Source organism: Harpegnathos saltator, unplaced genomic scaffold, assembly GCF_003227715.2.
Source record: "Harpegnathos saltator strain DR-91 unplaced genomic scaffold, Hsal_v8.6 scaffold96, whole genome shotgun sequence".
Taxonomy (NCBI): Eukaryota; Metazoa; Arthropoda; class Insecta; order Hymenoptera; family Formicidae; genus Harpegnathos; species Harpegnathos saltator.
In genome coordinates this window covers 1,351,211-1,378,217 of record NW_020230724.1, presented here as the reverse complement: position 1 = coordinate 1,378,217, position 27,007 = coordinate 1,351,211, and the positions used below count along the sequence as shown (strand labels likewise).

General features: G+C 46.3%; 1 protein-coding gene across 2 annotated transcripts in view; it reads left to right on the top strand.

Moving 5' to 3' along the window:
- Window positions 1-24,369, top strand: part of UbcE2H (ubiquitin conjugating enzyme E2H) — a 46,583-nt gene extending 22,214 nt beyond the window's left edge. For both annotated transcript variants that reach the window (XM_011153342.3, XM_025307809.1), the window contains 3 exons: window positions 21,038-21,205; window positions 21,603-21,731; window positions 21,937-24,369. In XM_011153342.3, the coding sequence (XP_011151644.1) occupies window positions 21,038-21,205; window positions 21,603-21,731; window positions 21,937-22,073 (434 nt within the window). In that variant the 3' untranslated portion in view covers window positions 22,074-24,369. The remainder of the gene's footprint in view (window positions 1-21,037; window positions 21,206-21,602; window positions 21,732-21,936) is intronic.
- The last annotated feature ends 2,638 nt before the right edge of the window (window positions 24,370-27,007 follow it).

Below are 27,007 nucleotides of genomic sequence, written 5' to 3'. Positions count from 1 at the left end.
GGACGCGAAGGCGCGAATTAACACGATGTGCAACATCTCGCGCGGAACCGCGAGATTGTCGACGGCTGATGTATCGGCGGCTCGCGTTTACATCGCGATCACTTCGCGGCAGGAGTATCCGGCTCGTGATCGTCCAAACAAGTCGATCGACTTTACGACACGCGTGTCTTTCGAGCCCGGGCAGCGTACACTCGCGAGGATGTGTCGCGGACAAGTACTTTCTCTTTGTCTCGGCGGGCTTGATTAGTTTTATTGTCAGTTAGCCGCCGGTTAGCCGAAGATGTGGCTCAGGTGTGCCGCGTCGTCACGCGCGTTGCGTAACGCCGCGACACGTGGACACGTGTGTGTACGTGTGTACACCTGCGCGCCGCTTTGTTGGCCGCGTGTACGTACGTACGGAGACGGATAATGAGGGAATTCGATTGATGCGAAAGAATGAATCATATTTGGCGCGCGCCGACGTGAAAAGAGTATCGCTCGCGGCTCGATGCGCGCCGCCGTGATATTTTCGCTTTGCCGTTTCCCGCTCGCTCGCTCGCTCTTAATTGCGCCTCAGACTTGCATAATGCGCTCACCTTGACTCCGCGCTAATATATCGGAGCCCTTGAACGACCGTCATCGCCGCCGCCGTCCTCGTCGTCACTGCCTCGCTTTGAATGTGCGCTCCCGTTGTTGAAGAAATATTTGTTCGCGGAAATATTTCTTCGTGGGTCGCGAAGCGAAGCTTCGATCGCGACGAGAGGGCGAAAAGAGGAAAGAAGAAAGTTCGTTCATCTTCGGCTGCGCTGCCACGAGGCTTCGCGCTTCATACGCGGTGCTTCGATAATTGTCATTTTCGTACGATGTACATATATGTAAATAGATTCGTTTCTTTTCATTCGACAGACCGTACCGTTATCTTATCGTCCGCTACCTCTTGCGTAACCTCAAGCAATTAAGAAAAAAAATAAAGAGAAAAAAAGATCGTTTTCATTGGATTAAAGCGTGACGTGGCGCGCGCGCGCATGTCGCTCGCACGGCGCTTCGCAAAGTTGTGTGCCGTGATGCATAATTAGACGATCGACGCACACTCGCGAAACGTAAGAAAGCAGCAAGATATAGTTTTCCTCGAACGGGGGAAGTCTTAACTTCATCGGCCATCGGTAATCGGTATTTATATCGAAGTGGAACATTTCTCTCTCTCTCTCTCCCTCCCTCCCTCCCTTTCTCCCTCCTTTCCTCCTTCCCTCTCTCTCTCTCTCTCTCTTGCGCGCGTACACGAGAACGCGTGTAGAATCGATAGCTCCGTCGGACGTAAGACCGTCTAAAAATTTTTCTGATGGCACAGTGCGGCTGACCGAGCGAGGTGAACAAAAATAACGCAAAATAAAAGTAGGCGACTCGCATAATGATTAATTCACGATCGCTTCCGCCGTCGCCACTGCTGCCACCACTTCTTCTACCTGTGCCTCCTCTTTCTCCTCCTTCGCCACCACCGTCGTTGCAGCCACGCAACTTCGATCGGATCGAAACGCGGAGTCGCGCGACGCGTGTCGTTTTCGTTCTTCTTTCTTTCTTCTTTTTCTTCGTTTTTTTATTTTCTTTTTTCATAGCGGTAGTTGTGCCATTGAAATGCCGTTTTGAAGAAAAATGACACGACCGGTCGGCAGGATCGAGTCTGATTGAGTCCGGCCGATAAGATTAATTTATATCCTACCAGTGTAGAAAGGGGGCGGCGAGAGGAGGGAATCAGCCGAAGGCATTCCTTTTATCTCGATAGTTCGCCGCGTCCTGTAATATTTACAATGCGTGCGTGTTACGCGCTTTGCGTACGCTGGAATGCATAAAAGTCTCGGCCGCGCCGCCGTTGCTGCATAATGAGGGACGTACGGGCGCGGTTGTTTGTCGTAAGATTAACCAGTTCCCGGTCGCGTTTTTATACGCCGCGATTTCGCAAGACATCAGCGTCGTTATTCGGCGTACCCGTTCTTGGCGTTAGGAAGTCGCGGCAAAGAAAAGGGGACAAAAATGCAACCAGTTTTTACGCATCGCCTGCTTCGTCCGGCTGGTGAAACACACACGACGGTGTGTGGTGTAAACGACGATGGCGCCGGCTGATAGATATCGTAGGAGATAAAAGGAGAGCGATTTCTTGTGTGTGGCTTTTGGCGATGCAGTTTCCGCCGATCGCGCTGACTCGCTCTCTCGCGAGCTGCATTATATTATTAGAGACTGACGAAAGAGCGCGCGAAGTCGAGAAGATCGAGTCGAGAGGAACTGCCTTGAGTCCGGTTCACACAGAGATACGCTCTGACGTGGTCTTGTCTTCGCCTTCCTTCTTTTCTCATCTAACGAGTCGCGCTGAAACATTTCTTCCCTCGCGAGATACACGTGTTTGTTTGCGCGTCGTCTGTTTGCATCACGCTTACGTGTACGAGATCGATTTCCTCGCGAGACCGCGACGAAGTCGCACGGACCAGTGGAGCCCGAGGACCTCGTCAGGGGTGCAATATTTTAGACACGCGGACGCAGGGGACATGATATTCCTCGCTCCGCAGTTCCGTCGAATCTCGCGTCGACGAATTCGCGCAAGTCGACCCTTGCAAGGTGATCGAGAGAGAGAGAGAGAGAGAGAGAGAGAGAGAGAGAGAGAGAGAGAGAGAGAGAGAGAGAGAGAGAGAGAGAGAGAGAGAGAGAGACGTGCTCCTCCCCGGCTGACAATTTTCCCCTCGTTGCGCTGCAAAAAAAAGAAAACCAGCTCGGTTTGATCGCAGCGAGCGCGAGTGGGTGTTGAAACCTTGTCAGGCGCGAAGAGCGTCGCGCATAGAGAGGCTCTCTCACGGCGCTTTTACTGTCATCTTATCGTCGGGGAAGCGCAGGAGTGCGTGAGCGAGAGAAAAAAAGAGAGGTAGAGACAGGGAAGCGGAGGTAAAGAGACAGAGACAGAGAAAGAAGCAGGGTGAGAGAGAGAGAGAGAGAGAGAGAAAGAGTGTACGTTGGTCTGAGGTGAGTTGGCTTGTCCGGTCACGTGCGAGGTCGACGGCGGCCTTCCGCGATGGGGATTCGCTGTGTAGTTACGTAGCTACGTGTACCTACCGTATACATATCGTATACGTACGTAAACGCAGCCGAGGCGCACACGATGGTACACTTTGACGCACTGAGCGCGTGGTCGTTTAGGAATGGCTGTAAACGAGCGATCGACGCTGTACATCGCGGATACCGCGCGCGGGATGACCCACTTTTAAGCTGTCGGCCTCCAAACACGCCCGAGGATCCCTCGCGTCCGGGATCGCTCGCGCTCGTGCGCGCCAGGATTTCGGTCTCGTTACACGGACTGTCAGGAGCCATCATCACGCGCGGTCGCTTGTCCCGGAAAACACACACTGAATGTGTGTATTTATCATCTCGGCGAGCCGATGAGAGGCATTGAAGGGGGATCGACCCGCAGCGAGAAAAGAGCTGTATTTTCGCATCGACGCGTTGAGCGCGTTCGCTCCGCGATCGTCGTCGAGTTCGTGCGACGAGGGGGGTGACTTTTCACGAGGCGAGTCGGTCTGCGAGCGCGATTTGAAAGAAACGCGCCGCTGAATTACTTTTTCGGACAGAAAGAGCGTCAATGATGAAAACACATCCCCCGGGCTTCCTTTGCACTCGTTGGCAGTCGTCGGCACTCTTGCGCCGACTCTCGGATTTTATCGAGTCTCAAGCTGCACGGGGTCTTGTTGATTAGTTATCGATAGTTTTGTCGAGGATCGTGTAACGTTTATTTATTTTTAACCTCCTTGAGCCTTAATATTGGATAAAACTGGCGACGGGTGTGGCGACGGTGATTCTTCCTTTGACGTTCGCTGTTGACGTTCAACGGCTTCAGCGTAATTTCGCGCGACACGTTCCAGCGAGTTCGGCCTGTCTTTTGGCTCGCGCTTTTAATCGTTTCAATTACGCATCGTCGGCAGAATATGCTTCGTCCGTCGCGCGTGTCTCTCTCTCTCTCTCTCTCTCTCTCTCTCTCTCTCTCTCTCTCTCTCTCTCTCTCTCTCTCTCTCTCTCCCTCTCTCTCGCGGTACGTTCCCATGCGCGATCTCGGTGCGTCGCCTCTGCGAACGCGAGCGCCGTTGCATATTTACCTTCACTATCGGAATAAACAGCAGCCTGCGAATCGCGTTCTCTTTTTCTATCTATCTATCTATCTATCTCCATCTCCGTTTCTCTTGCTCTCTTTGCGGGACGATCGGAACGAACGACGTACAACTCGTTTTCCGGCCGTGCCATCTATCTTGATTGAAGAAGCACGCGGATTATTTCAGCGCGGTCCACGAAATTATGCGCCTCGTTCGCGGCGAAAGACAAAAAGAGCGCGCGTTCTTTGTGATTCCATCAATGGTTCCCAGCTGCGTTGCTCTGCGCCGCGAGTCCTCCCTCTTTCCTGTTTTCTCTTTCTCTTCTCTCTCTCTCTCTCTTGGAGAGCTTTAGACGCGCATCGCATTGCACGTGCCGCAGGAAGCAAGCCGGCGCGCTGTCCATCAGCGAGAATTAATTGATATCCGATACGAAAATCACGGTAACTGGACATGAGCCGCGTATTGATCGCGCGCTCGGCAGAATCTCGCCGAGTGCCGTCGTGATTCTAAAAAAGCTCGTTATATCGATTAATCTCTCTCTCTCTCTCTCTCTCTCTCCCCCCCTCTCTCTCCCTCCCTTCCTCTCTCTCTCTCTCTCTCTCTCTCTCTCTCTCTCTCTCTCTCTCTCTCTCTTTCTCTCTCTCTCTCTCTCTCTTACGGAGTGGACGACTCTCGGGAGCGATTTCCGTCATCAAGCTGCTCCTCTATTTTTAACGTGCTTTCAAACGCCACTTGTCTTGCTGATTTCTTCTCGTCTATACACCCACGCGATCCGCCGCGCAGCCGTCAAGTGTATTTGCATCGCGCGGGGCACGGAACTTGCACCGCGCGCTCCTCGCAAATCCATTTTTCCAACGATCGATTGCTCGGCCAAATTGGAGTGAATTGTTTCAGGTCACGGAGACACACACACACACACACACACACACACACGCGCGCGCGCGTGTGTGCGTGCGAGAGCGTCGAAACTTGCCCGGGTAAATTGTAATCGCCGTTAAGCCGCCTTAGCACGTCGTTAACTGCGGCGAGATCGAATTAGCATATGCCGCTCGCGGAGCGGAAACCTACCGACTCCTCGTCTGATTCTCCAGTGCGAGGGAAGGAATTCTCGAAGCGAGAGCTCGTCGCCGGGCACTCGAGCGGAGAAGTAGATCGTAGGGACTTATACGTGGAATTTGCGCGAAATTACGTCTGTCGCGTACTTTTGTCGTGTACTGAGATGAAGAGCTTTCCCTCCTTCCCCCTTCTCTTTCTCTCTCTCTCTCTCTCTCTCTCTCCCTCTCTTTCTCTTTCTTGCGCGTGCCTTCTTTTTCCATCTCAACGTCATCGGTCGATGATTACACGCGACTCCTTCACATCTCATTACACACGAATAAAGTATAAAAAATAATGCCGTCGATATCTGTCGAGCAAATGTCATGGCGGGAAAAAAAAAGGAGAACAGGAAGGAGAGAAAATGTCCGCGTGCAAATCTATTTTTCCCAGCCTCGTCATTTCGGTCCACGATGCGAGCGATCGATTCATTCCGCGAACACATGGAATTTTCTTGCACTCGAGTTTCTTGGCGTATTAAGGTCTGGCGTGACTCAATCAGTGCTCGCCCACGAGAGACACGCTCGACTTCGTCGAATCGCGAGTTCTCGAGTGCTCGCGATGACGACGAGCGGATTACGTAGGCAGTCTGAAAAGTTCTCGGCCTAACAATGAAAGAAAATGTTTTTTGCCATGAAATATATTTTATTTTTCAATATAATCTCCTGAAACTTCAATACATTTATTCCAACGTTTTTCCAATAATTCAATACCATTATTAAAGTGTGATTCCGAAAGGTCTGCAAAATATACATCCACGGCTGCAATAGCTTCGTCATTTGATGTAAAACGCTTTCCAGCCAGGAATTTTTTCAGGTTTGGAAACAGATAATAGTCAGAGGGAGCCAAGTCTGGTGAATACGCTGGATGTTCAAGCAATTCGTACTTTAATTCGTTGAATTTTGCCATTGTCAAAACACTTGTGTGAACACGTGCATTGTCTTGATGGAAAACGATTCTTTTCTTCTTTAAAGCAGGTCTTTTCTCACGAATTTTTGCATCCAATAGATCCAAGAGGTTACAATAATATTCAGAGTTAATCGTTTTATCATTCTGAAGATAATCGATCAACAAAACACCTTTGTAATCCCAAAAAACTGTTGCCATGACCTTTCCTGCTGATGGAACCGTCTTTGCCTTCTTTGGTGCACGTCCACCGGCTTCAATCCATTGTTTCGACTGTTCTTTTCGCTCTGGTGTATAGTGGTGGATCCAAGTTTCATCAACAGTTATGAAACGACGCTTGAAATCCATTTTCCGTTTTGCTTAAAACGATCCAAACACGCTTGAGAAATACGCACTCGAATACGTTTTTGGTCAATTGTTAGCAAATGCGGCATCCATCTTGCACAAAGCTTTTTCATATGTAATTCTTCATGCAAAATTTTTCCAATTCGTTCTTTTGAGATGCCTACGGCCTCAGCTATTTCACTCAGCATTTTCACTCGCCGATCATCTAACACCATATCATGGACTTGTTGAATGTTTCGTGATGTTGTAGCAGTTTTTGCCGACAACCTTCGCGTGGATTATCTTCGAGGCTTGTACGGCCAGATTTAAAAAGAGCAGCCCATTTTTTCACAGTGGAAAGTGAAGGTGATGCATCCTTATACACTTTTAATAATTTCGAATGAATTTCTGTTGGTGTTAAACCATCCGAAATAAAAAACTTAATCACTGCACGATATTTAATTTTTTCCATTTTAAAAAAGACAATGACACGTCAATATTAAACTGGTGCTACTACTCGAATGACTTGACAGATCGAAATAAAATTTTACATGGGTTTACATCAGGGATGTCACTTTCCAATACAATTATAGTTTGGCAGTTTCTAATGCCATCTATGTGCGTCAGGCCGAGAACTTTTCAGACTGCCCTCGTATTATCGTGATCTGTGTGTAACGACAGGATAATCGCGGATAATTCGATTCTTTACCGAGGACGACTCGCCTACCGCCACCCGATTTTGTTAATAATCCCTTTTCCATTGATTCGTCGTTCACTTTTATCAACGGAATTGCATCGTGAGGTGTTCGATGCCGCAAATGTCGGAGGTTGCGAGTAATTCAAGAGTCGACTTCGAGTCTGTCATCAAAGTTTCATTTAGGAAATTGCTCTGGAGGGGATCTCTCTCTCTCTCTCTCTCTCTCTGTCTCTCTTTATATATATATATATATCATTATGAAAAAAGTTGGACAACTTCGCTTATCAACGGATGTCAAGTAATAACTTTCTGCGGCGCATACGCTGCGACGACGGCGAGCTTTACGTCCGTTTCACGCCGTTCGTTTTGAGCCGCTCAAGCGTTTGCACATCGGTTTGGTAGTTAAGGACAAATTGTTTACATAGTCGGATGGAGACTTTGATCTTTGGAGGAGCGAGAGAGAGAGAGAGAGAGAGAGGGAGAGAGAGAGAGCGGGACAAAGAGAGAAAGAGAGCTCATTTCGCTGCACGTTCTGTCACGCAGAGCCGCGATAATGTCCTTTTAATTGGAATTATTGACGGAAAAGTATGTCGCACGTGCACGCGTGCTTATCAAACGTTGAACCGCATGCGCGATGTAAAATGGTTTTTACTGTGTCCCAAAATAGGAACACAGATACTGCCACTATGTGGCAGAGAAGTAAGAAAAAGAAGTAGAAGAAGTAGAAAAAGAAGAAAATGAACCGTGGTGTGTCGCAACTCACGAGCGCGCGTAATTGATAATAAATTATCCATCCGCTTTACACCATCGCGCGAGTGTCAGTTGTTTATCTGTTTAAGCGCATCTACGGCCGGACGATTTATGATATTAGCTTAGTCTAAGTCAGCGTGTAGACTTATCGACACGTAATCACGCCAATGACGTCAAAATCCATTTTATTAATATTAACCCGACTTAACAGGATCGTGCGAGCTCTCGGTAAATTTCGAAACGAAATATGTCTTTTTTTATTATCGACGTCCACTCCGGATATTTATTTTTATTACCTCATATCGACAATTATCTTAATTTATACACGCCTCTCCCGGCAGAAGTTGAGGGAAATCAATTAGGAGCACGTGCGCGAGAAACGCGCGCGCTCGACGAGACCGCATTCTCGCGCTCGGGGGAAAAAGAATGCAGGACGGCGCGCGATTTACGATAAATCTGTTAGAAACTGGGTGTAAGCGATAACTCGTTAACCACACTCACCGGGATCATTTATCGGAGCCTTCGATCCTGTTCGTTCACTCGCGCGCGAAACAATTTTCGTCGCGAGAATTCGCTCTCGGCCAGGTTCGAACAGCTGTTTACTTTCTTCATTTCAGCCGGCGAACGCGAACGCATTAATGACAAGAGTCAGCGAGCGAGGCGAAATGCCTGCCGAAATTGACGAAGGCTAGACAAGACATCGGTCGCCGCCTTCGTCGGCCGCGAAAGGCGGTCTTGCGGATCTTTCGAGTAGACCCTGAGCGACCCAGTTTTCGCCCGAGGTCGCGCTTGCGTCACGCTGAAAATTATGTCGCGCATAAGGGATCGACCTCCCTAATCCCGTGTAGCCGATCGCGAGTGAATCGTTGATCGGGCGAATTAAGTGGAACAACGTCGGATTAAATGCGGGCTCGCGCGGGCTTATGTGCGTTTAAGCGCGATTTGTCAACGGTCAGCTTCGCAACGGTTGTGTCGCAAAATATAAATATATAAATCCGTATAAAGATTCTAAAATCACAATCCGGAATAATAAGATTCTAAAATTAACTCTGCGGAACGACAAATGAACGGAAGCCTTTAAGGGTCAGCCCTTTTACTTGTGCAAATTTTCCTCGCAAGCTGTGCCTCTCGATTTGCAAAGTATAATAATCGTACAAAGACTCTGAGATATTAATCGATCAAAAGTGATAAACTAGGAAAGAGCCTAGCTCGGAGTCGGCTCTTATTTCCTTTTTTCGCCAGTTATTCGGGAAAATTTGCTTTGCTGGCTGCCCTCGCCTCTTGTCGTCGCGGAGAGCGTATTTCGCGGGCAAGAAAGGCAGGCACGATTTTTAACAGGATTACATTAGCCGTTGCGACGTAACGCTCTCTCGTCACATCGATTACGGCAGACGCTGCCTGTTTCCTTTCTTCTTCACTTCACGACCATCCGTCTTCCCGTCCCGCCGAAAACGTTGGACGTGCTCGCTCTGCATTTATCCGGGTAATTGCCGAAATGCTCTATCAGCGGAATACTTGCCGCTAGGCAGCTGCCGCTGTGAATTAATGCCGCGGTGCTTGCGCGCGTTATCAGTTAAAGTGGCGAAGAAGTCAATTTAATCCTTTCGGGAGAGTAGTTTCGCTCGAAACTTGCCTCCCTTAATTTCGTAGTTGGTACTCCCTCCCCCCTTCCCCCCCCCGGCTCAACAGCTTCCTCGATACTTTCGTCATCTCCGTTCTCTGAATTTTGCCATCTTCCTCCTTGCCTGAAACGTTGGTATCCAACGTTTATCGTCGCACGTGTAAAGACGACGTAATGGCTCCTCGACTATCGAGTCATCCCGAATTCCGAATTGACCGGCTTATCTCGGCCATTTCGCCGAGGCAACGTCGATTGAAATTTCGTCCCGCTAATCCGCCGAGATTAGCGGGAACGTCTCTCTCGCGTGGGTATAACTGGAATATTCGGATTACGCGCTCACAAACGTTCGCTTTCTTCTCGGCTCAAACGCGGCTCACATCTCTCGGCGAGGCGGCAGTTTGTTAGCTTTGCGAGCGCACTCTTTCCGCTCGTCGTCACGAGTCTATATTATCCAAGGGCGCATATCGCCGCGCTCGCCGCGGCCATTTACGTAATTGCACAGTGGGTGGCTGGGAGAGGGGGGAGTCGCGATCCATTTCAACCGAAACCGCGAAGCCACCGCTGTTGTCGTCATTGTTGTCGTCGTCGTCGTCGTCGTCGTCGTCGTCGTCGTCGTCGTCGTCGTCGTCGTCGTCGTCGTCGTCGTCGTCGTCGTCGTCGTCGTCGTCGTCGTCGTCGTCGTCATCATCGTCGTTGTCGTCGTCGTCGTCGTCGTCGTCGTCGTCGTCGTCGTCGTCGTCGTCGTCGTCGTCGTCGTCGTCCTCGTCCTCGTCCTCGTCGTCCTCGACGCTTCGCCGTGCTCGCGCGCGAATGAAAGCTCCGGGGAGCCCCGCGCGACGCCATATATCCCCGGTTTTCCATTACCGTGACAAAGTGTGTACACGCGGAAACGCGGGGAAGTGGGTCAATAGGTCAGGCGGCGACGAGCTTCTCCGCGCGGTATATCGAACTGCATCTGCATCCGTATCCGCTGCATCTACACGTGGCGTGCGCGCGCGAGGGGGAGAGAGAGGGAGAGAAAGCGAGGGTGCTTCTCTGGATGACGCACGAGGGTCGCGAACTCGCGAATATCCGGCCACAGCGAAGCTCGAGTCGAGGAGCGCGCCACGGGGAACACTCGCGCTTTTTGACGCGTCGTCGGCTTTCACGCATCGCGAGCTTCACGATGACGAAACGACGAGGCGAGGAGAGGCAGGCTCCATCCGGCAATTTCTGCACGCTTCTCGGGCGGACCTCCCGGATAGACTTTCGTGATTATCACGATGTGAGGCAATCGATGATGGAAACGTTTCTTTCGCGTTACTTCTACACTGGGGAAAAGAAATTTAGTGTCTCTAACAAAACTGTTTAGTTGAGGCATTTTTTAATAGCAACCGAATATCTTGTTTTATATAACAAAATATTTAGTTGGCTCAACTAAATCTATTTTTCTGCTTTGTTCCGCTCTGAACCATACCAAATGACTTTGTTCTTGGACTTCATATATAAAAATTAAGCATTTTAGTTATTTCATCCATAAAAATTATATAATAACGAAATATTATTTTACATAGACTAAAAAAAATAATGGATACTATTTTGTCTTTCTGTGTACTAAAATTTAGATTTTATATATTAAGAAAAAATTATAGTATTTTTAACAAAATTCATATAATTAAAGCTTTTTGGTTGCTAACAAATAACAAAAGTATTGCGTTATACGAACAAACCGTAATCAAACAAGATATTTGTTTACAGGAACTGAACTAAAGTTTTGTTGGGCATATTTTAAGCAAATTATTTTGTTGTTACAACAAAATTTTGGTTCGCGCAACAATACACTTTTTCCTAGTGTATGAAACGAGTGCACTATATCCAGTTCATCGCTGGATTTACATAATCGCAGATGACTTTCGTTACGTTGATGAAGAATGACAAATTTGCCGAAAATTACTTTCAGATTATGTTTCTCGTGTTGTTCTTTTACACGACATGTGGCTGGAACAATCTTTTGTTACTCAACATGTTGAGAGCAAATTTTAATCATTTCCGTCGTCCTCTTATTTCGTCGATATCAACTACGTTGCACGAAGCACCCATAAGAGATGCAAACTTTACAAACCAATTATATAAAGTTGCTATCGAATATTTGTATATCTGTCGATTTGAGTCGTCTCTTAATCCAAATTCCTCGCATCGCGAAAACGTCCGCACGAAGGAATCGTCGATTTCTCCTGCGTTCTTCCTGCGCCGAGGCAATGTCTCGATAACGAGTCTGGTCCCGTTAGAGCTGAACTCGTCGGAAGAAGCGAAAGAAACGGATTAATGTAATTTCGGCGGTCAAACTGAGCGCAATTCGTGTTCTCGTACGCGCGCGGGAGTTTTCGCTCGTGAAAACGCGCACGCGCGCGCGTGCATGATGACAGATAACGTATAAATGCGCATTGTGTGGCCCGGATTTAAACAATGTTACATATTCATCGCGGACGGGCGGAAATGGAGTGAATGCCTTGTTTGCCATTTTTGCGTCGGTACACGTAGTACGTGTGATACTTTTACGGGTCTCCGGTCGGGAATAAATCGGCGAAGAGACATGGACGCGAAATCGCGGGCTCTCGCGAGCTCACGCACAACGCGGACGCGTAACAAATTTATATCCTTCGATTCTCGGTCGCACGTAGCTACGTGCATCCGCTCGTTCGTCTGTATGATTGATTTTTATTAGCGCTGTCCGTGCACAGCCACTCGACCGTGTCTCAGGTATCGTTCGGCTCGAAGCAAATCAAATCGAGTAGACCGAGTCGAAATTTCGACACTGTAAAACTACCGTCGAGCTCAATATTCCCTTTCACGCTAATTTGATACACTCAAGCTTGTACCAACTTATTTTTATTTATTTATTTATTTATTATTTATTTATTAATAATATATAATATAATAATATATATTTCGATTTCATTTAGCCTTGCCGAGAACTCTCTTGAGAACCTACAAGTGGCAAGTTGCGAATTTTGTTGTCATTTCAAGACACTAGGCAGGACTTTCGTTTCCGTATCAATTAAATCCCTATTGATCCACCTGTGATCTACGAATGTTAGACACTCCGAAGCCGCAAATAAGGTCCGAAATTCCGAGGACCGCGTTCTCTGCGGTCGAACACGAACGTTGATCGACCTGTCGCGAGCAAGCGCGAAGAACAGCACGCGCGTATTCGGCGAGTTCCCGCGACAAGGCGAATGCCCGCTGATTACTTTGAAACGTACGACGTCCGGTCGGACCGGGGAACGAAGCTTTTCCTCGCGCGGGTAATAGTCGCTGCGCCGGCGACGGCGAAGCAGTCGTTCGACCTGGCGCGCAACACGCGCCGCTTCCAAATAGTATATTTCGATCTTCGCTGTTAATATTGAAAATTGTAGGAAAAGTCGGTCTCTCGTGGCAGTTCCGCGCCATTCGGAAAGCCGTTTCTCCTCATATCGCGCGCGGTAATGGTGCGAGTTTCCGAGCGAAAACCGCCGGCAGATGTTGCCGCGGACAATTCGAGTCGCGTCGATGCGACTTCGCGACGAAGCGCTTTCGTCTCGCGAATCATCCGCGATAACAGCGATATCGCGCGCTGCTCGACAATGACGACGAACGACGTGGTCTGGAAAGTCGCCTCATTCATTCATACAATGCGTCGCGATCTGGATATATCTCCAATTCGATCTCTCGCAAATGTCTCCGCGCGTCACTCGCGGCATTCTCATCCGCCGACGAGGATCGAGCGACCTTCGATCGGAGGGGCCGCTCTTGATTATCTTCTCACTTCAGATAAGTCATCGATCGAGCGCGAGATACCAGCGCTTGCCAGCGCGGGGGATTACAATCCGCGAGACGGTGAATGAGGGGCTGCGGAAAAGAGAGTGAAATCTGAACGGCTGTTCAGTGCGCGAGCTGTAATTAAGGAAATTGTGGGACCAAAGCCGCCCACGTCGGATTCCGACGCTCTCGTGTTTACGCGGCGCGCGCGTAGACACCACGCCGGGATTTCGACGCGTTGATATCGATACTTTCACCGTGAATCCGTTGCGGCAATACAGTGGGAGAGCGCGCGAGCGTGCACATGTGCGTTCACGCGCGCAGGTGGATCACGTTTCCGATCGGCCGGCCGCGGCCTTTTGCGCTCGCACGCGCGTTTCGAAGGCAAAAGTCAGCCGGGCGTGACTGGCGGAAAGGGAGCGAAAGACACGTGCAAATACGCGCGTAACTGCGGATTCGCATCTCGCTATTGCGTCGAGAGAGAGAGAGAGAGAGAGGGGGGGGGGAAGAGAAAGGGAGAAATCATCATTGCGCTGTATTTCATAACGATTACACCGTTATTAATGGAGTCATGTTGTAAATAATGCCGTGCCGTCGTCGATGCGATTAAAAACGTCGATTAACGACGTTTGAGATTTATTAAAGTGTCAGACGCGGAGAATCCAACAGTCTCTCCCTTTCTCTCTCTCTCTCTCTCTCTCTCTCTCTCGCGAGAGAGGGAGGGAGGGGGCAGAGTCTGGAGGAGAAAACGAAGTCGAGGAGGAAAATAACGTCTTAAATAATTCATTGTTGAAATTCAAGGCGGAATTTCATGCGCGTGGAAGTTGTCTTACTCCGAGTCTTGATCGAAATGGGAATTGAAACGCACTCGGAGGTGCACTTTAATTTTTCAACATCCTTCGGGATACACACGCGCGCGCGCGTATTTTGACGGGGCGATGGCATCTCACCCCGTTGCAATTTCTGTCGAATAATTAAATAGCCGCGGACGCGATGAATATATCGCGAAGGGAAGTCGCAAATCAATTTCTACGTTCCTTTCGACTCGCGCTTGATTAATCGTCGCGCGCACGCGTCTCGCTTTTCCCGCCGTCGGAATTGATCTCGATTTTGCGTTCGCGCAACTGATTACAACTGGCCGCAGGGCGCACCGCCGATTATTAATCCGTCGTTCGTTCGTCGTCCCTGCGATTAAACGGTGGCACAGACCGCACGATTCTAGCGGCGAAAGCAATTCGCCACTAGAAGAGATGAGGCGCGTCACAGTCGAATCGCGCGCTCATCGTCGTTCGGAGGCCGCCGGTATTTATAATCGGATCTTTCATATTCAGCATCGTCTTAAATTTATCTTCATATATTCCGTAGCCAGTAAAATAATCTGCACAAGACATCTGAGGATCCAAGACGATTTTAACTCTGCGCAATACATATGACGGAAGAACACATATGACCACCCGAGGCAAAAATCTATGTCATATATAAATGCTCAAAAGATAGGCGTAGCATTTATAGCATTCCTTCATTTCATAATATATTAGAAAAGCCAGTGCTCCAAAAGCTGCTTCTTGAACGAATACAACTTTAGAGCATTTATGAGTGCTCAGAATTCTATTTTCTTGTCCAAAATTTCATGCTCCACGTGCTCTATGTGCTCCATATGCTGCTGATGATAAAAGTTACAAATGCTCCTTGTGCTCAAAATTTTGGTATCGCACATTTCGTTCCCGTGGAGGAGAAGAGCCAGAAAAATACAGCCAAGTTTATATTTTTACTTATATGCTGTTCTATCGAAGCTACCATAAGAGATACCACATTTACAAAACGGAAATAGTAATAATTAATTAAAATTTTTTTTAATATTTCATAAATGTGGTAGTTCCTACTCAATAGAATAGATACATAAGCAAAAATATTAAACTCGACTGTATTTTCTAGCCTTCCCTCCTCGAGAAGGAAAGATTTATTGTGTGTAATAATGAATTACTCAGTTGAAGTTTTTAAATGATAAATTTATTTATTGTAAAATATTTTATAATAAGAACAAATTTTATTACATAGTGTGATATGTGTTTTGATTCTCTTTTTCAATATAATTTATGTTTAATTCTGGTTTCGAAAATTGAGAAATAGACATAAATGATGATTGTTCATAATTATTGGGAACCGATGATTGCTGTGTAAATTCTCTGAAACATTGAGCAATAAAGTTTTTAAATTGTGGATTATCGAATGACATCTGAGATGGTCCCAAAGGGTTTGAAAAAGAAATTAAATTTGAATTGTGGTATGGGAGCGGTTGTGTCTGAAAATTTAAATTTGTTGGAATTAGCTGGTCACTTTGATTCCAAGATACTGATGACGGTGTGAGAATGGGAAGAGATTGAGGTGTAGATGTAAAATGTTTTGTAATCGGTGTATTATTCTAAGACGCTGATAATGGAGGAATTGAGTCAAGTTGAAGTAGTTGGTCACGTGAGGAACTCTGCTGCTGTGGAAGTAAATCACTTGTATTGCGGTCTGAATAATTTTTTTCAGTACTTGAAAAATGAAAAACGAAGTAGAATAGAAATATATATATATATGTGTGTGTGTGTGTGTGTATGTATACCAGATCTGTAAATATGAAACTGGAATTTGCCCATAGATGGCCCTAGCTGTCAATGTAGTTACTGTCAAACCGCGTCATTGGCGCTATTTCCATTTGTTGACATCTGACAAAGATTTTCAACTCACAACAATACAAGCTTCATACAACAGCATAGTTTGTAATAGCGTTGAACATGTCGAATTTTCTGCCTGGAAGCTACAATTTGCGGACAGCATTGATTTTCTGTTACCATTTGAAGAAAACTGCTGCAGAATCGCATCGAATGCTTGTCGAAGCTTACGGTGAGCATGCTCTTGGTAAATCACAGTGCTTTGAGCGGTTTAAAAAATTCAAACGTGGCGATTTTGATGTGAAAAACGAAGAACGTGGAAGACCACCGAAAAAGTTTGAAGACAGCGAATTGCAAGCATTGTTGGATGAGGATGACGCTCAAACGTAACAACAACTCGCGGATCAATTAAATGTGACACGAGAAGCCGTCTTCATATGTTTGAAAACCATGGGAAAGATCCAGAAGATGGGAAAATGGGTTCCACATGAACTGAATGAAAGACAGCAGGAAAACCGAAAAACCACTTGCGAAATGCTGCTCGCCAGGTACAAAAGAAAGTCATTTCTCCATCGAATTGTGACTGGCGAAATGAAAAGTGGATATATTTTGAGAATCCTAAGCGTAAAAGATCATGGGTGGATAGTTCCAGGCGAACCATCGACATCGACTGCAAGGCCAAATCGCTATGTACGGAAGACAATGCTCTGTGTTTGGTGGGATCAGAAGGGTGTGATCTATTATAAGCTGCTAAAACCTGGCGAAACCGTTAATACTGAACACTACCGACAACAAATGATCGATTTGAATCAAGCTTTGCGTGAAAAACGACCGGAATATCAAAAAAGGCAACACAAAGTGATTGGTGAAGGAAACGATTGAGGCGTTTAGTTGGGAAATACTTTCGCATGCGGCTTACTCACCAGACCTGGCTCCATCCGATTACTACTTATTTGCATCGATAGGACACGCACTTGCTGAGCAGCGCTTCACTTCTTACGAAAATGTACGAAAATGGCTCGATGACTGGTTTGCCTCAAAAGAGCAACAGTTTTTTTTGCTGTAGCATCTACAAATTGTCAGACAGGTGGGAAAAATGTATAGCTAGCGATGGGCAATACTTTGAATAAAATATTTTTTACCATTTTCATACAATAAACGTGTATTTTCTATACAAAAATTCCGGTTTCATATTTACATACCTGGTATATGTATGTACGTATATACGTATGTACGTATGTATGTATCTATGTAGAATCTACAAAAGAAATATAAATTAAAATTTAATTTGTAAAACTGAAACCAAATAAAATGTAAAATACAAAATCTCAAATAAAATATGAATTCTTTGTTAATCTTTCTAACGAGGAGCATTTTGAGCATTTATAACTAAGGTAGCTAGCATTTAGAGCATTCATCTCTCTTTCCGCGAAAGAGCTCTTGTATGACATAATGTTACAAAATATGACAAGGACTTGGATGACACGTCTGACAGCACCTTATGAGCTGATTATGACTTGGAGCATTGAAAATATGACGCGAAGCATTCGCAAATAGAAAAGAACAATGGAATTGAGCATGTACAATCTGTAAAATAAGAGCGTGTACGGGTTAATGTGTAGAAAAATTTATTTTTAATGATTTTTAAGTATATGGATTTGTTGTACTCCATGAGAAGAAAAATGCTATACCATTAATAATGAGTCCAGTCACCACCAGCATTGATAATTGCCTGGCATCTCCGAGGTATACTTTCCACTAAGTTGATTGCGTATTCGTTCGGTAAAGACCTCCAAATGAGACGAATTTGTCGTGTCAGCTGCTTCAAAGTGCACACTCTTTTTCCTCGAAGCTTGTGCTTGAGATATGCCCACACATTTTCAATGGGATTTGCATCTGGCGACTGCGATGGCCAATCAAGTGTGACGATGCCAGACTGCTCTTTCCACTCGGTGCAAAGCTTGCTCCGGTGTTTTGGGTCGTTGTCTTCCTGTAAGATCCAGTCCTCGTTTTTTTTTTTATGAAGCATCGTTCAGCAGTCGGCAACAAACACTTCTCATAAATTTTAAGCGTTAAGGTCGGGTTCCGCTTAAACAAATTCACAATTTTTTTTTCCATATTCGGCGTCACTTTGCCTATCGAGCTATGTTCTGGCAAGTCATCGACATTTTTTATCTTCTTATATTGCTGAACCCACTTAGCGACGAACGATTTTGACTTTCTCATGTATTTAGCAGCCATTGCATATGACATTTTTGGTCTTTTGAGGTGGGAACAAAGGAACACAGCCTCGTAGTGCGATGCGTATGCGGCACTCATGGCGGTTAACGTGTTTCTCAGGTTAGAGTTCGACGCCAACTGAATCTTTTGTGACAAAGCATTCACGACAAAGATTTCATCTATCGGCTCACAAAAAACTAGGACGATATTTGAAGCCAACTGCCATTTATGCCGTACACGCTCTTACTTTACAGACTGTATCGCATTTAATGATGACTCGTGTGACTTAGGTTTTTGCCTCGGGCAAGTATACAAAATAGGTGCAAAGTTTGTTGCATCATTGATCTTTATTAATTTATAACTCGATTTCGAATTGATCAACTCGGTTTAATTTTTTTACATATAAAAAAAGAAACATAAGTTTTATAATGATGACATAAAAGCCGACAAAAAATAATGAAAGAATGAAAAATTAAGTTACATTTGATCGTATTTCACAAAAATTACTGCAAAAAATCGCTTTCCAGTGAAATATAAATGAAATAAATTTGGACGTAAATTCACGGGAGAAAAATTGATATCTCAAAGATCTATAACAGATTTTTTCGATCTTCCAAGAAAGATATCTCTTGCACAAGGTAAAGATGATGTAATTTCGTGATGTTAAAAAAATTTGGATGGAAAAAATTAAAATTTTCTCGGGAAACATTTATTTGTATATAATGTTCCGCGTAAGAGAGTTTTCTGTTATCGCACACTTATGCATCCGTATGCCCTTGTTCTCTCCGGCAGATGTGTGCGTTCGAAGGATTCAGCGTAAAATTTTTGTGCGAGAGGTTTCTATTCGGTCAAAATTATTCCCAACGATCTGCAGTCGAGTTTTAAAGCGGTCAAATATTTCCGGTCGCGGTAGACGCAGAGATATCGTTTCATGAGTCATGAGTTTTCATCTAGTTCTTTTTCCATTGCACGAACGGAGATTCTTTTTGCCGTCTAACGCATTCCCATTCCGCAAACCCGTTCTGATTATCCTTTCACATCGAGAATGCACCGACAGAAACAAATGGTCTTAATCTCACGAAAACTCTAGTCATTTTCTCGATGCGATTGTATCGTTTGATCATTCATTGAAAAACGGTATCATGCATATGAGGTCATCATCGTTAATATTCTGTCATAACGTTTATTGGAAAAATAATTCTGCCGATTCTGGCACTTCTCACTTGTGGACTTCGCGATTACAGTCGCGAACGCAGTCCGAATGCTTTTTCCTTAGCGAAACGTCATGGTAAGTCAGAATAATTATGATAACGACTGAAAGGACAACATTGCTCGAGGATTATTAATTATTCCGCCGTCTGAACGATTCCGCTCTGATTTTACGATTACTTAACCAGCATTCCTACTGAATCTTGGCTCGTTCGCTCGCAGTTTGCGTGTTCTAGCTACTTATAAATAGGCTCGGAAAATTTGGTCACTCGGGAAAGTGTCCTCGCGCAAATAGAGAGTAATTTATATAGAGGAGAGGAGGGTGGAAGAGAGCGAAGCTCTTTAAACATAGAGACAGAGAGAGAAAGAGAGAGACAGTTCTCTCTTGCTACCACGACGTCGCGAGATATCACTGTCGTGCTCGCGCGAAGCACTGCGACGAAGGTAGGAAGCTCTTAGCGAACTTTCCGAGTCCGCGAAAGGAGACAGGTCGCGCGCTTCGACGTGAGGGGGGGGGGCTTCTCTTCGATGACAATGGGCGAGGATCTCCCTTCTCGCGCGTTAGAATATTATTCTCTCGTCGGAAGCGACGAAAGGAGCACTCCGAGAGGAGTGCGCGTGTTTACTGCTTTACCGTTGGATGTTCCCGTTCCTCGGATCTATCGCAAATTAGTGAGCGCGCGAGGAAGAAAGAGATTGTCCAATGGCATATCGCCGGTAACTGTATGTGCGTGCGATCGCGCCGGCCAAGAGCGGCGTTCGGTTTTTTACCGGGCTAAGAGGCGAGGCGAACGCGCGCGATGCGGCCGATTCGCCATGGAAAATCATCGCGAATGACCGAGGCGATTGCCGAGGGGGGGTGTTTACACGTCGCAGCGCGCAAGTTTCGTCCGGACGACGAAATTTGTCGACTTTGTTTTCTCGCTTGTACCTGATCCATCAAGGTAGAATCTTGGAATTTCCTGTAAAAAGAAAAAAAGAAATAGGAACATTCTCGAAAAATACAACTCCGGGGTCACCCCCGGTGATTCCAGCACCTCCGATAGAAAAATGTCGAGAAATGTCGCTCGTCCACCTTTTTTTCTACGCAGCCATCTGCAGTTTGCACTTTTGAGATAATTCGTGACGTTGTGAAATCTTAAATTATGAAATTATTGCGTTATAATTACGCTCTGTGAAAGCTATTATGGCAGCCATGCACAGCGGACGCGCTGATATTCGGTCACCGAGAGAGCTCGCTGCAATTTTACTTGACGGCCTTTGTCGCGATATGGCTCTCTGGACGCTCGGGGTGGTGATGGTGGTGGTGGTGGTATTGGTTGGTCGACGGGGATCTCGGGGGGCAGTCGGTTAACGAGCGAACTGTATCGCGTGCAACGCATATTTTTTCGAGTAATAATTCACGATCATAATTAATTAATAATGTGTTCGCACAGCCGACTCGGGATTATTAGCGTGAATTATCGCTCGCGTTCGTATTACGCGGATGTGCGGAGGCCGAATTTCGAGCGAGCAGGAGCGTTTTGGATCCTCATCTGCGCGACCATCGGCGGCCGATACTCGCGCGGTCTCGGCGAAGCCGCGCTCAAGTCGTCGCGTCAAGTCGATCGTTAATCGGCAGTGCGCGATCAACGGCACCTGAATCGCGCAACAATTAACAGCCTCGCATGATTGTTTACAGCGCCTTACGAGGGTGGCATATGGAAGGTGAGGGTTCACCTGCCGGAGCATTATCCGTTCAAGTCCCCTTCAATTGGCTTCATGAACAAGGTCTACCATCCTAACATTGACGAAGTCTCAGGCACCGTGTGTCTAGACGTTATAAACCAGGCTTGGACAGCCCTTTACGGTACGTATTAGCTCGGCCTCGTAAAACCACTCGACGAAGCCTTTAAATAGCGCCAAGTACTTTGCACAATTTTCACTCATGGCCGTCTACCGTCAAACCGTTCTTTATGGGACGTGTAAATTGGACCCGAAACGTTTTTTTTTGACGAATTATTACATCGTCATTTACGGAGACGATGGCTCGCCTCGTTCGTCCACCGTGCGAATCGTGTATTTTTCCGCGATCCGTTATGACGTCACTGACTTGTCATCGCACGCTGAAGTCAATAACAAACTGCCGCGAGTAGTTTGGCCGCAAGTGATGCAATTAAAACTGGTCTTCGCGGTCTCGACGTGTGACGAGCGACGCGGGAGGCTGCCAACTGACCACTAATGGACGTGCTTTTTTCCTGTTTCAGACTTGTCGAATATTTTCGAGTCTTTCCTGCCCCAATTGTTAACATATCCCAATCCAATCGACCCCCTGAACGGCGACGCTGCCGCGATGTATCTTCACAAACCGGAAGAGTACAAGAAGAAGGTAGCGGGTGAGTATCATCGCCGGCTCAATAACATCAACAATAATAATAACGATAAAACACGGCGAATTATTATTACGCAACTTTTACGATCGCCGGCGGCGATTGTATCATCACGTCATGCGGATCGAATAAACGAGCTTCGCGTAGCTTACTACTCGCGCTCCTAAAAACTGCGTCGCTGCAATTGTCCGTTCGACCTGTTTCTCGGCAGATTACGTCAGGAAGTACGCGACGGAGGAGGCGCTGAGGGACCAGGAGAACGGCGGCACCGGGAACGGGATGTCCTCCGACAGCGAGTCCTCGATGAGCGACTTTAGCGAGGATGAAGCCCAGGACATGGAGTTGTAACCAAATATTTTACCATCCGTACCCATATCCTTAATCTCGATTCCCTGTAAGACCCGATCGCTCGTCCTACCAAATAGATGCTTACACCCGAGACTCCGAGCCTCACTCCCGGTGACGGCGACGAGCCTCGTCGTCGTCGTCGTCGTCGCCATCGTCGCCGTCGTCGCCGCTGCCGCCGTCGCCGCTCTCGTCGTTCGTCGTACGTATGTCGAACTTCCGACGAGGAGGTGGCTGTTGTTTAGTGCGCGTACGCCCAACGGGCGAGCCAAGCCTCGGCTTGACGAGAGTGAAAGCGACAGTGGCCGACGAGGTGAAAAGGGAGAATCGCGCGGGGGTGCGCCGCGCGCTTCTCCGTTGAGGGGAAGCGGTCCTCGCCGAGCGCACCGAGGGACGCTTTCGGTCACGGTAATGTCCAATGACCCGTTGTCCGAGCTCCATTGAGTTGTTCCGTTAATCCGTTTGCTGCGTTCAATTACCACGATCACGATGATGCGCCCGTTCGCGCGCGACCAACGCGTCCGTAGACACGGACGAAACCCGCGGTCTCTGCGCATGGAGTCTGATTCTTCTTTCTCCGAGGAGGAGAACGGTGGGAAAAGGAAGGAAGGACGCGCGTATGTGTGTGTGTGTGTGTGTGTAAGAGAGGGGGAGGAAGTGATGAGGAGAGAAAGAGAGAGAGAGAGAGAGAGAGAGAGAGAGAGAGAGAGAGAGAGAGAGAGAGAGAGAGAGAGAGAGAGAGAGAGAGAGAGAAAGAGGACCATCCCTGGTATTTACGGGTCTTTATATCCATCGGTCGGTCGACGCGACGTCGATTCTCGTGATCGCCCGTAGTACCCGGCGATTCCGACATCGGTCAGGCATCAAGTGCGTATCTACGATGCGCGTTTCTGTGTGATTGAGAGAAGCGATGGTGAAATCGAAACGAGAGAATGTTTCTAGCAGTCGTACGACGAACCAACTACGGAAACAGAGCGATAGGTGTATGATTTGGGCCGGTCGTGTTCCCCCCTCTCCCGTTTCGAGATTCTCTCGCCCTCGTTTTTTTCTCGTTCTTTCTTCCGAGCACCGCAGGTGTGTGCATGTCTGTGCGTGTGTGTTGTGTTATTCGACAAAGAAGAAAAACACGCGATAATAATGAGGGATCGAATAGAAGAACGCGTGCGTGCGCTGAAAGCCCTCGTGTCGAAGCGCAGGCTGCGCGTCGTCGGAGAGAGATGCGCACTGCGAGAGATCTCAAAATGCAACGGCATCCGGCGGTCACATCTTCTTCACGACTAACGACTCCTTTGCCGCGGATTAAGTACTGCGTCGGTATCTTTGTTTAAGAGCGATATCTTCACGTTTGAAATTACGATTGTTCATCTTCCTCCTCATTACGCGGTTTTTGCGAAGGATACACTAAACGCACTAGGCATTGCTTTAGAAAAAAAAAGAAAGACGAGAAACAAGACAGGAAGACAAAGAAACGATGAGTTCGTCTTCGAAATGCTTTCATTTCTATCGGTCGATCGATCGATCGATTGATTGATTAATTGATTGATTGATTGGTAAAACCGGTACGTGTCGCGACAGTGTTGACGATTTTTCCATTAAGGCAGGTCTTTGTTTGTGCAACAATGAGAGACACAAAATGCGATGGAGTATGGGTACTAGCACCGTCTTCCTTTTTCCTGCCATCACCATTCCCAAAACGTTTCCCTCGTAGGATGCATCAACGACCGATTGCCACATCGTCGTCGTCGTCGTCGTCGTCGTCATCGTTGTCGTCGTCGTCGTCGTCGTCGTCGTCGTCGTCGTCGTCGTCGTCGTCGTCGTCGTCGTCGTCGTCGTCCACGTCGTCAGCGGTGGCGGTGGAAAAAAGATCGAATCTACCACATAAACGACCGCACGACCGCGACACGAACGTCGAGACAATGCAACCGCCGTCCAAGATGGCGCGATCGTCCTACTGGCGCGGGAGAGTGGGCGCAAACGAGACTCTGAATACGTTCCGAGCATCCTCAGCGGCTCGTTTCGAGCTTCACGCAACGGACTGGCGATACACGGAAAGGACACAAGCGGACGAAGCTGCAGAACTGTCCTCATCGTGTGTCCATCCCCCGGAAGTGAATGTAGATTTAGTCGATCCGGGAGGGTGCGAATCGGACGGCGTTTAACGTTTGCTCCGCAAGTTTTAAGTCAATTTGTATTTTGTTTTAATCTCATTGTCACATCTGACTCATTATAGATTTCGTATAGGATATCATTGTTATACATTAAGAGGAGAACGTGCATACATTAAATTGGTTTCTTACGATTTTCGAGAGATATTTTCCTTTCTATACGGGATATCGGAAATGTTCTTGCATAGAAAAAGGAAGAGCAAAAGAAAAAAGAGAGAGACACAGAGAGAAAGAGAGAGAGAGAGAGAGAGAGAAAGAGAGAGGGAGGGGGGGAGAAACGTCTTTTTGTTGAACGATCGTTAATTACACTCGCTATGCAGTCTCCGTTCAGTTCTCTCGAGTAATAGAATTAGAGTAAAGAAAATCAAAGGTCTCAGGGAACTTCGATTCGAAAGAGTTCGCGTTCGTATCTCATTGCGAGAGTCATGAAAATTGAGAAAAACTGCACGACGAATGGAAAAGGGAAAAACGCGCGGGAGAAGGACAAAATTTATTTTTTACGATTAACCGCGAGTTTCGAGTCGAGAAAGAACCGACGGAATATGGCGTAAAAAGGATTGTGTTTCGGCGCTATTGGAAAATTTGTGAACTCGTGAGAATTGTGAAATTGTACAAATCTCAATGCACACGCGCGCGCGCGCACATACACACACACATACATATACACATACAACGTACACAATAATCCTCGATCAATTAGTATCTCGTTTCGAATTGATCTCTCTCCTTTGCATGATTTACATGTATGCAATGCAATTGACTATACGTAAGTATAGACGTTATATTTCAGTGCCTTCTCACAGGCAGAAAGAAGTGTGCCTTATTATGTGGGTCTCTGTAAAGAGTTGCATTGGAAAAGCATAGTGAGCGATTACGGCGGAGCATTTGGCGTTTGAACGCGAACCTGCGAACGAAATTTATTGCGCGAATCAATGTCAAGGATGTTTTCACTTTCCAAACTAGGAAGATATATATGCCGAGAGCGATTGCCAGAGTTCCAATCATTTTCCGGTGATAATTGAATTGTACAAAACGGCGATTGAACGGAAAGAGAATGAAAAGAGATGCTAGAAAGCGCGATGAGAGAATTTTATAATCTGTTTATATATATATATATTTGTTCTCTTTTTGTTTTTATAAATTGGTCGTTTATTTTCGTATAATTAAGTAGGTTTACACATTTAGCCTTTAACGAATTGATGTAACGATAGAGCGTTTAATTTAATTATAACCGCAATACATAAGCGCATCGGGCGCGATCCAAATCTAAATCCAAAACGGGGTAACCAAAATTCAAGGCCTATAGCGAAATAAATTCAAATTTTTCTTGCAGGTATAACCGCGATCTCCGTTAATTTCCAACTCGGTAAAATTCACACACTGTCCAGCTTTCGTTGTATCACGCAACAGCTGCGCCCGCTTCCTCCCTTTTTAAAAGTTACGTTTTGCTGTTTTATGTAACGAGATGCGATGTATGATTTACATATTTACACTTTATACTATTACGATTATTTAAGACATACTTTCACAAGACATGACGCGACTCCTCAGCGAATTTACACCGCTGGCGACGCGTGTCGCAATGTATTTACCGTTTAGAAAATTACTATTAAAAATCGAATGAATGATGGAAACACAGCTTTTGTGTAACTCATTACGGGACGGTGTCGCTTCTGTGACGTCTTCTTTTAACTCGGTGCGGTGTATCCTCTCTCTTGAAAAGAAGAAGAAAAAAAAAAACTCGCCGATCGTTCCTCATCTTGTTCGTCCGTGTCATATTGTTCGTCCGGCTTCGCTGTTGTTGTCATTAACACCATTAACGCTTTTCGAGACTCGGTGTGTGCAATCAACAAAGTACCTCGCCACGCACAAACTTTTTGTGGTGCGGTTCCCGTGGGACACACACACACACTCGCCACTCGGAGTGTGCGCGTCGGCGAGAATCGCATAGACTTTATTCAGGGTGAGCACTTACTATTACAGCGGTACTTAGAAAGAGGGAGAACACTATACTACTCTCATTCGACATACGCCGTATCTCTTTCCGCCGCGAATGTCTTTTCTACTTTATTTTTGTAAGTTAACGTTAGTATAGCAGCTTTAACGCGTGTCCCGACCGGTGTCGGTCTTCGCCGGCATACTGATACTTTTAGATTTCGTCAATCGAGAACCAAAAAATCATCGTAGATCGTGCGTTTCCCGCTTGTTGATTGAGTTTGAAGTCGTGCTCTCAGATCTCACATGTTACTAATTGTATATGTAACGTATATAGGATTATTGACTAGTTATATGCATAAATATACATAACACATCATATATATATATATATATATATATATATGTATATATATATATGATGTTTCACGGGAAGGTGCTGAAACTAAAACGATTGGTTCTCCCTCCCGTGACTTCAGAAAGAGTTTTACGGTTAACGGTCGTCCATCTGAGGATCTGCATTAAAAACTACAGTTTTTAATGGGTGTAAATAAAATTTAGCAAAATGTTTGTATATCAGTTTATTTTATTGAAGAAAATAATGTTAATAATCAAGTAAGCTAATGATAAATATTTTCAAAGTGTGCGCCATCTGATTTTGTACAAAACTCAATTCTTTTACGAAAACTTGTGAAAACTTTTTCTAACATCGTCGTCTTTAATGTTGCTGACGACCTTTTTAATAGCTACTGTTTCTGGATTTCCAGCATAACAATGGTCTTCGATGTATCCCCAAAGAAAGAAATCACATGGATTTAAATCCGGCGAGTACGGTGG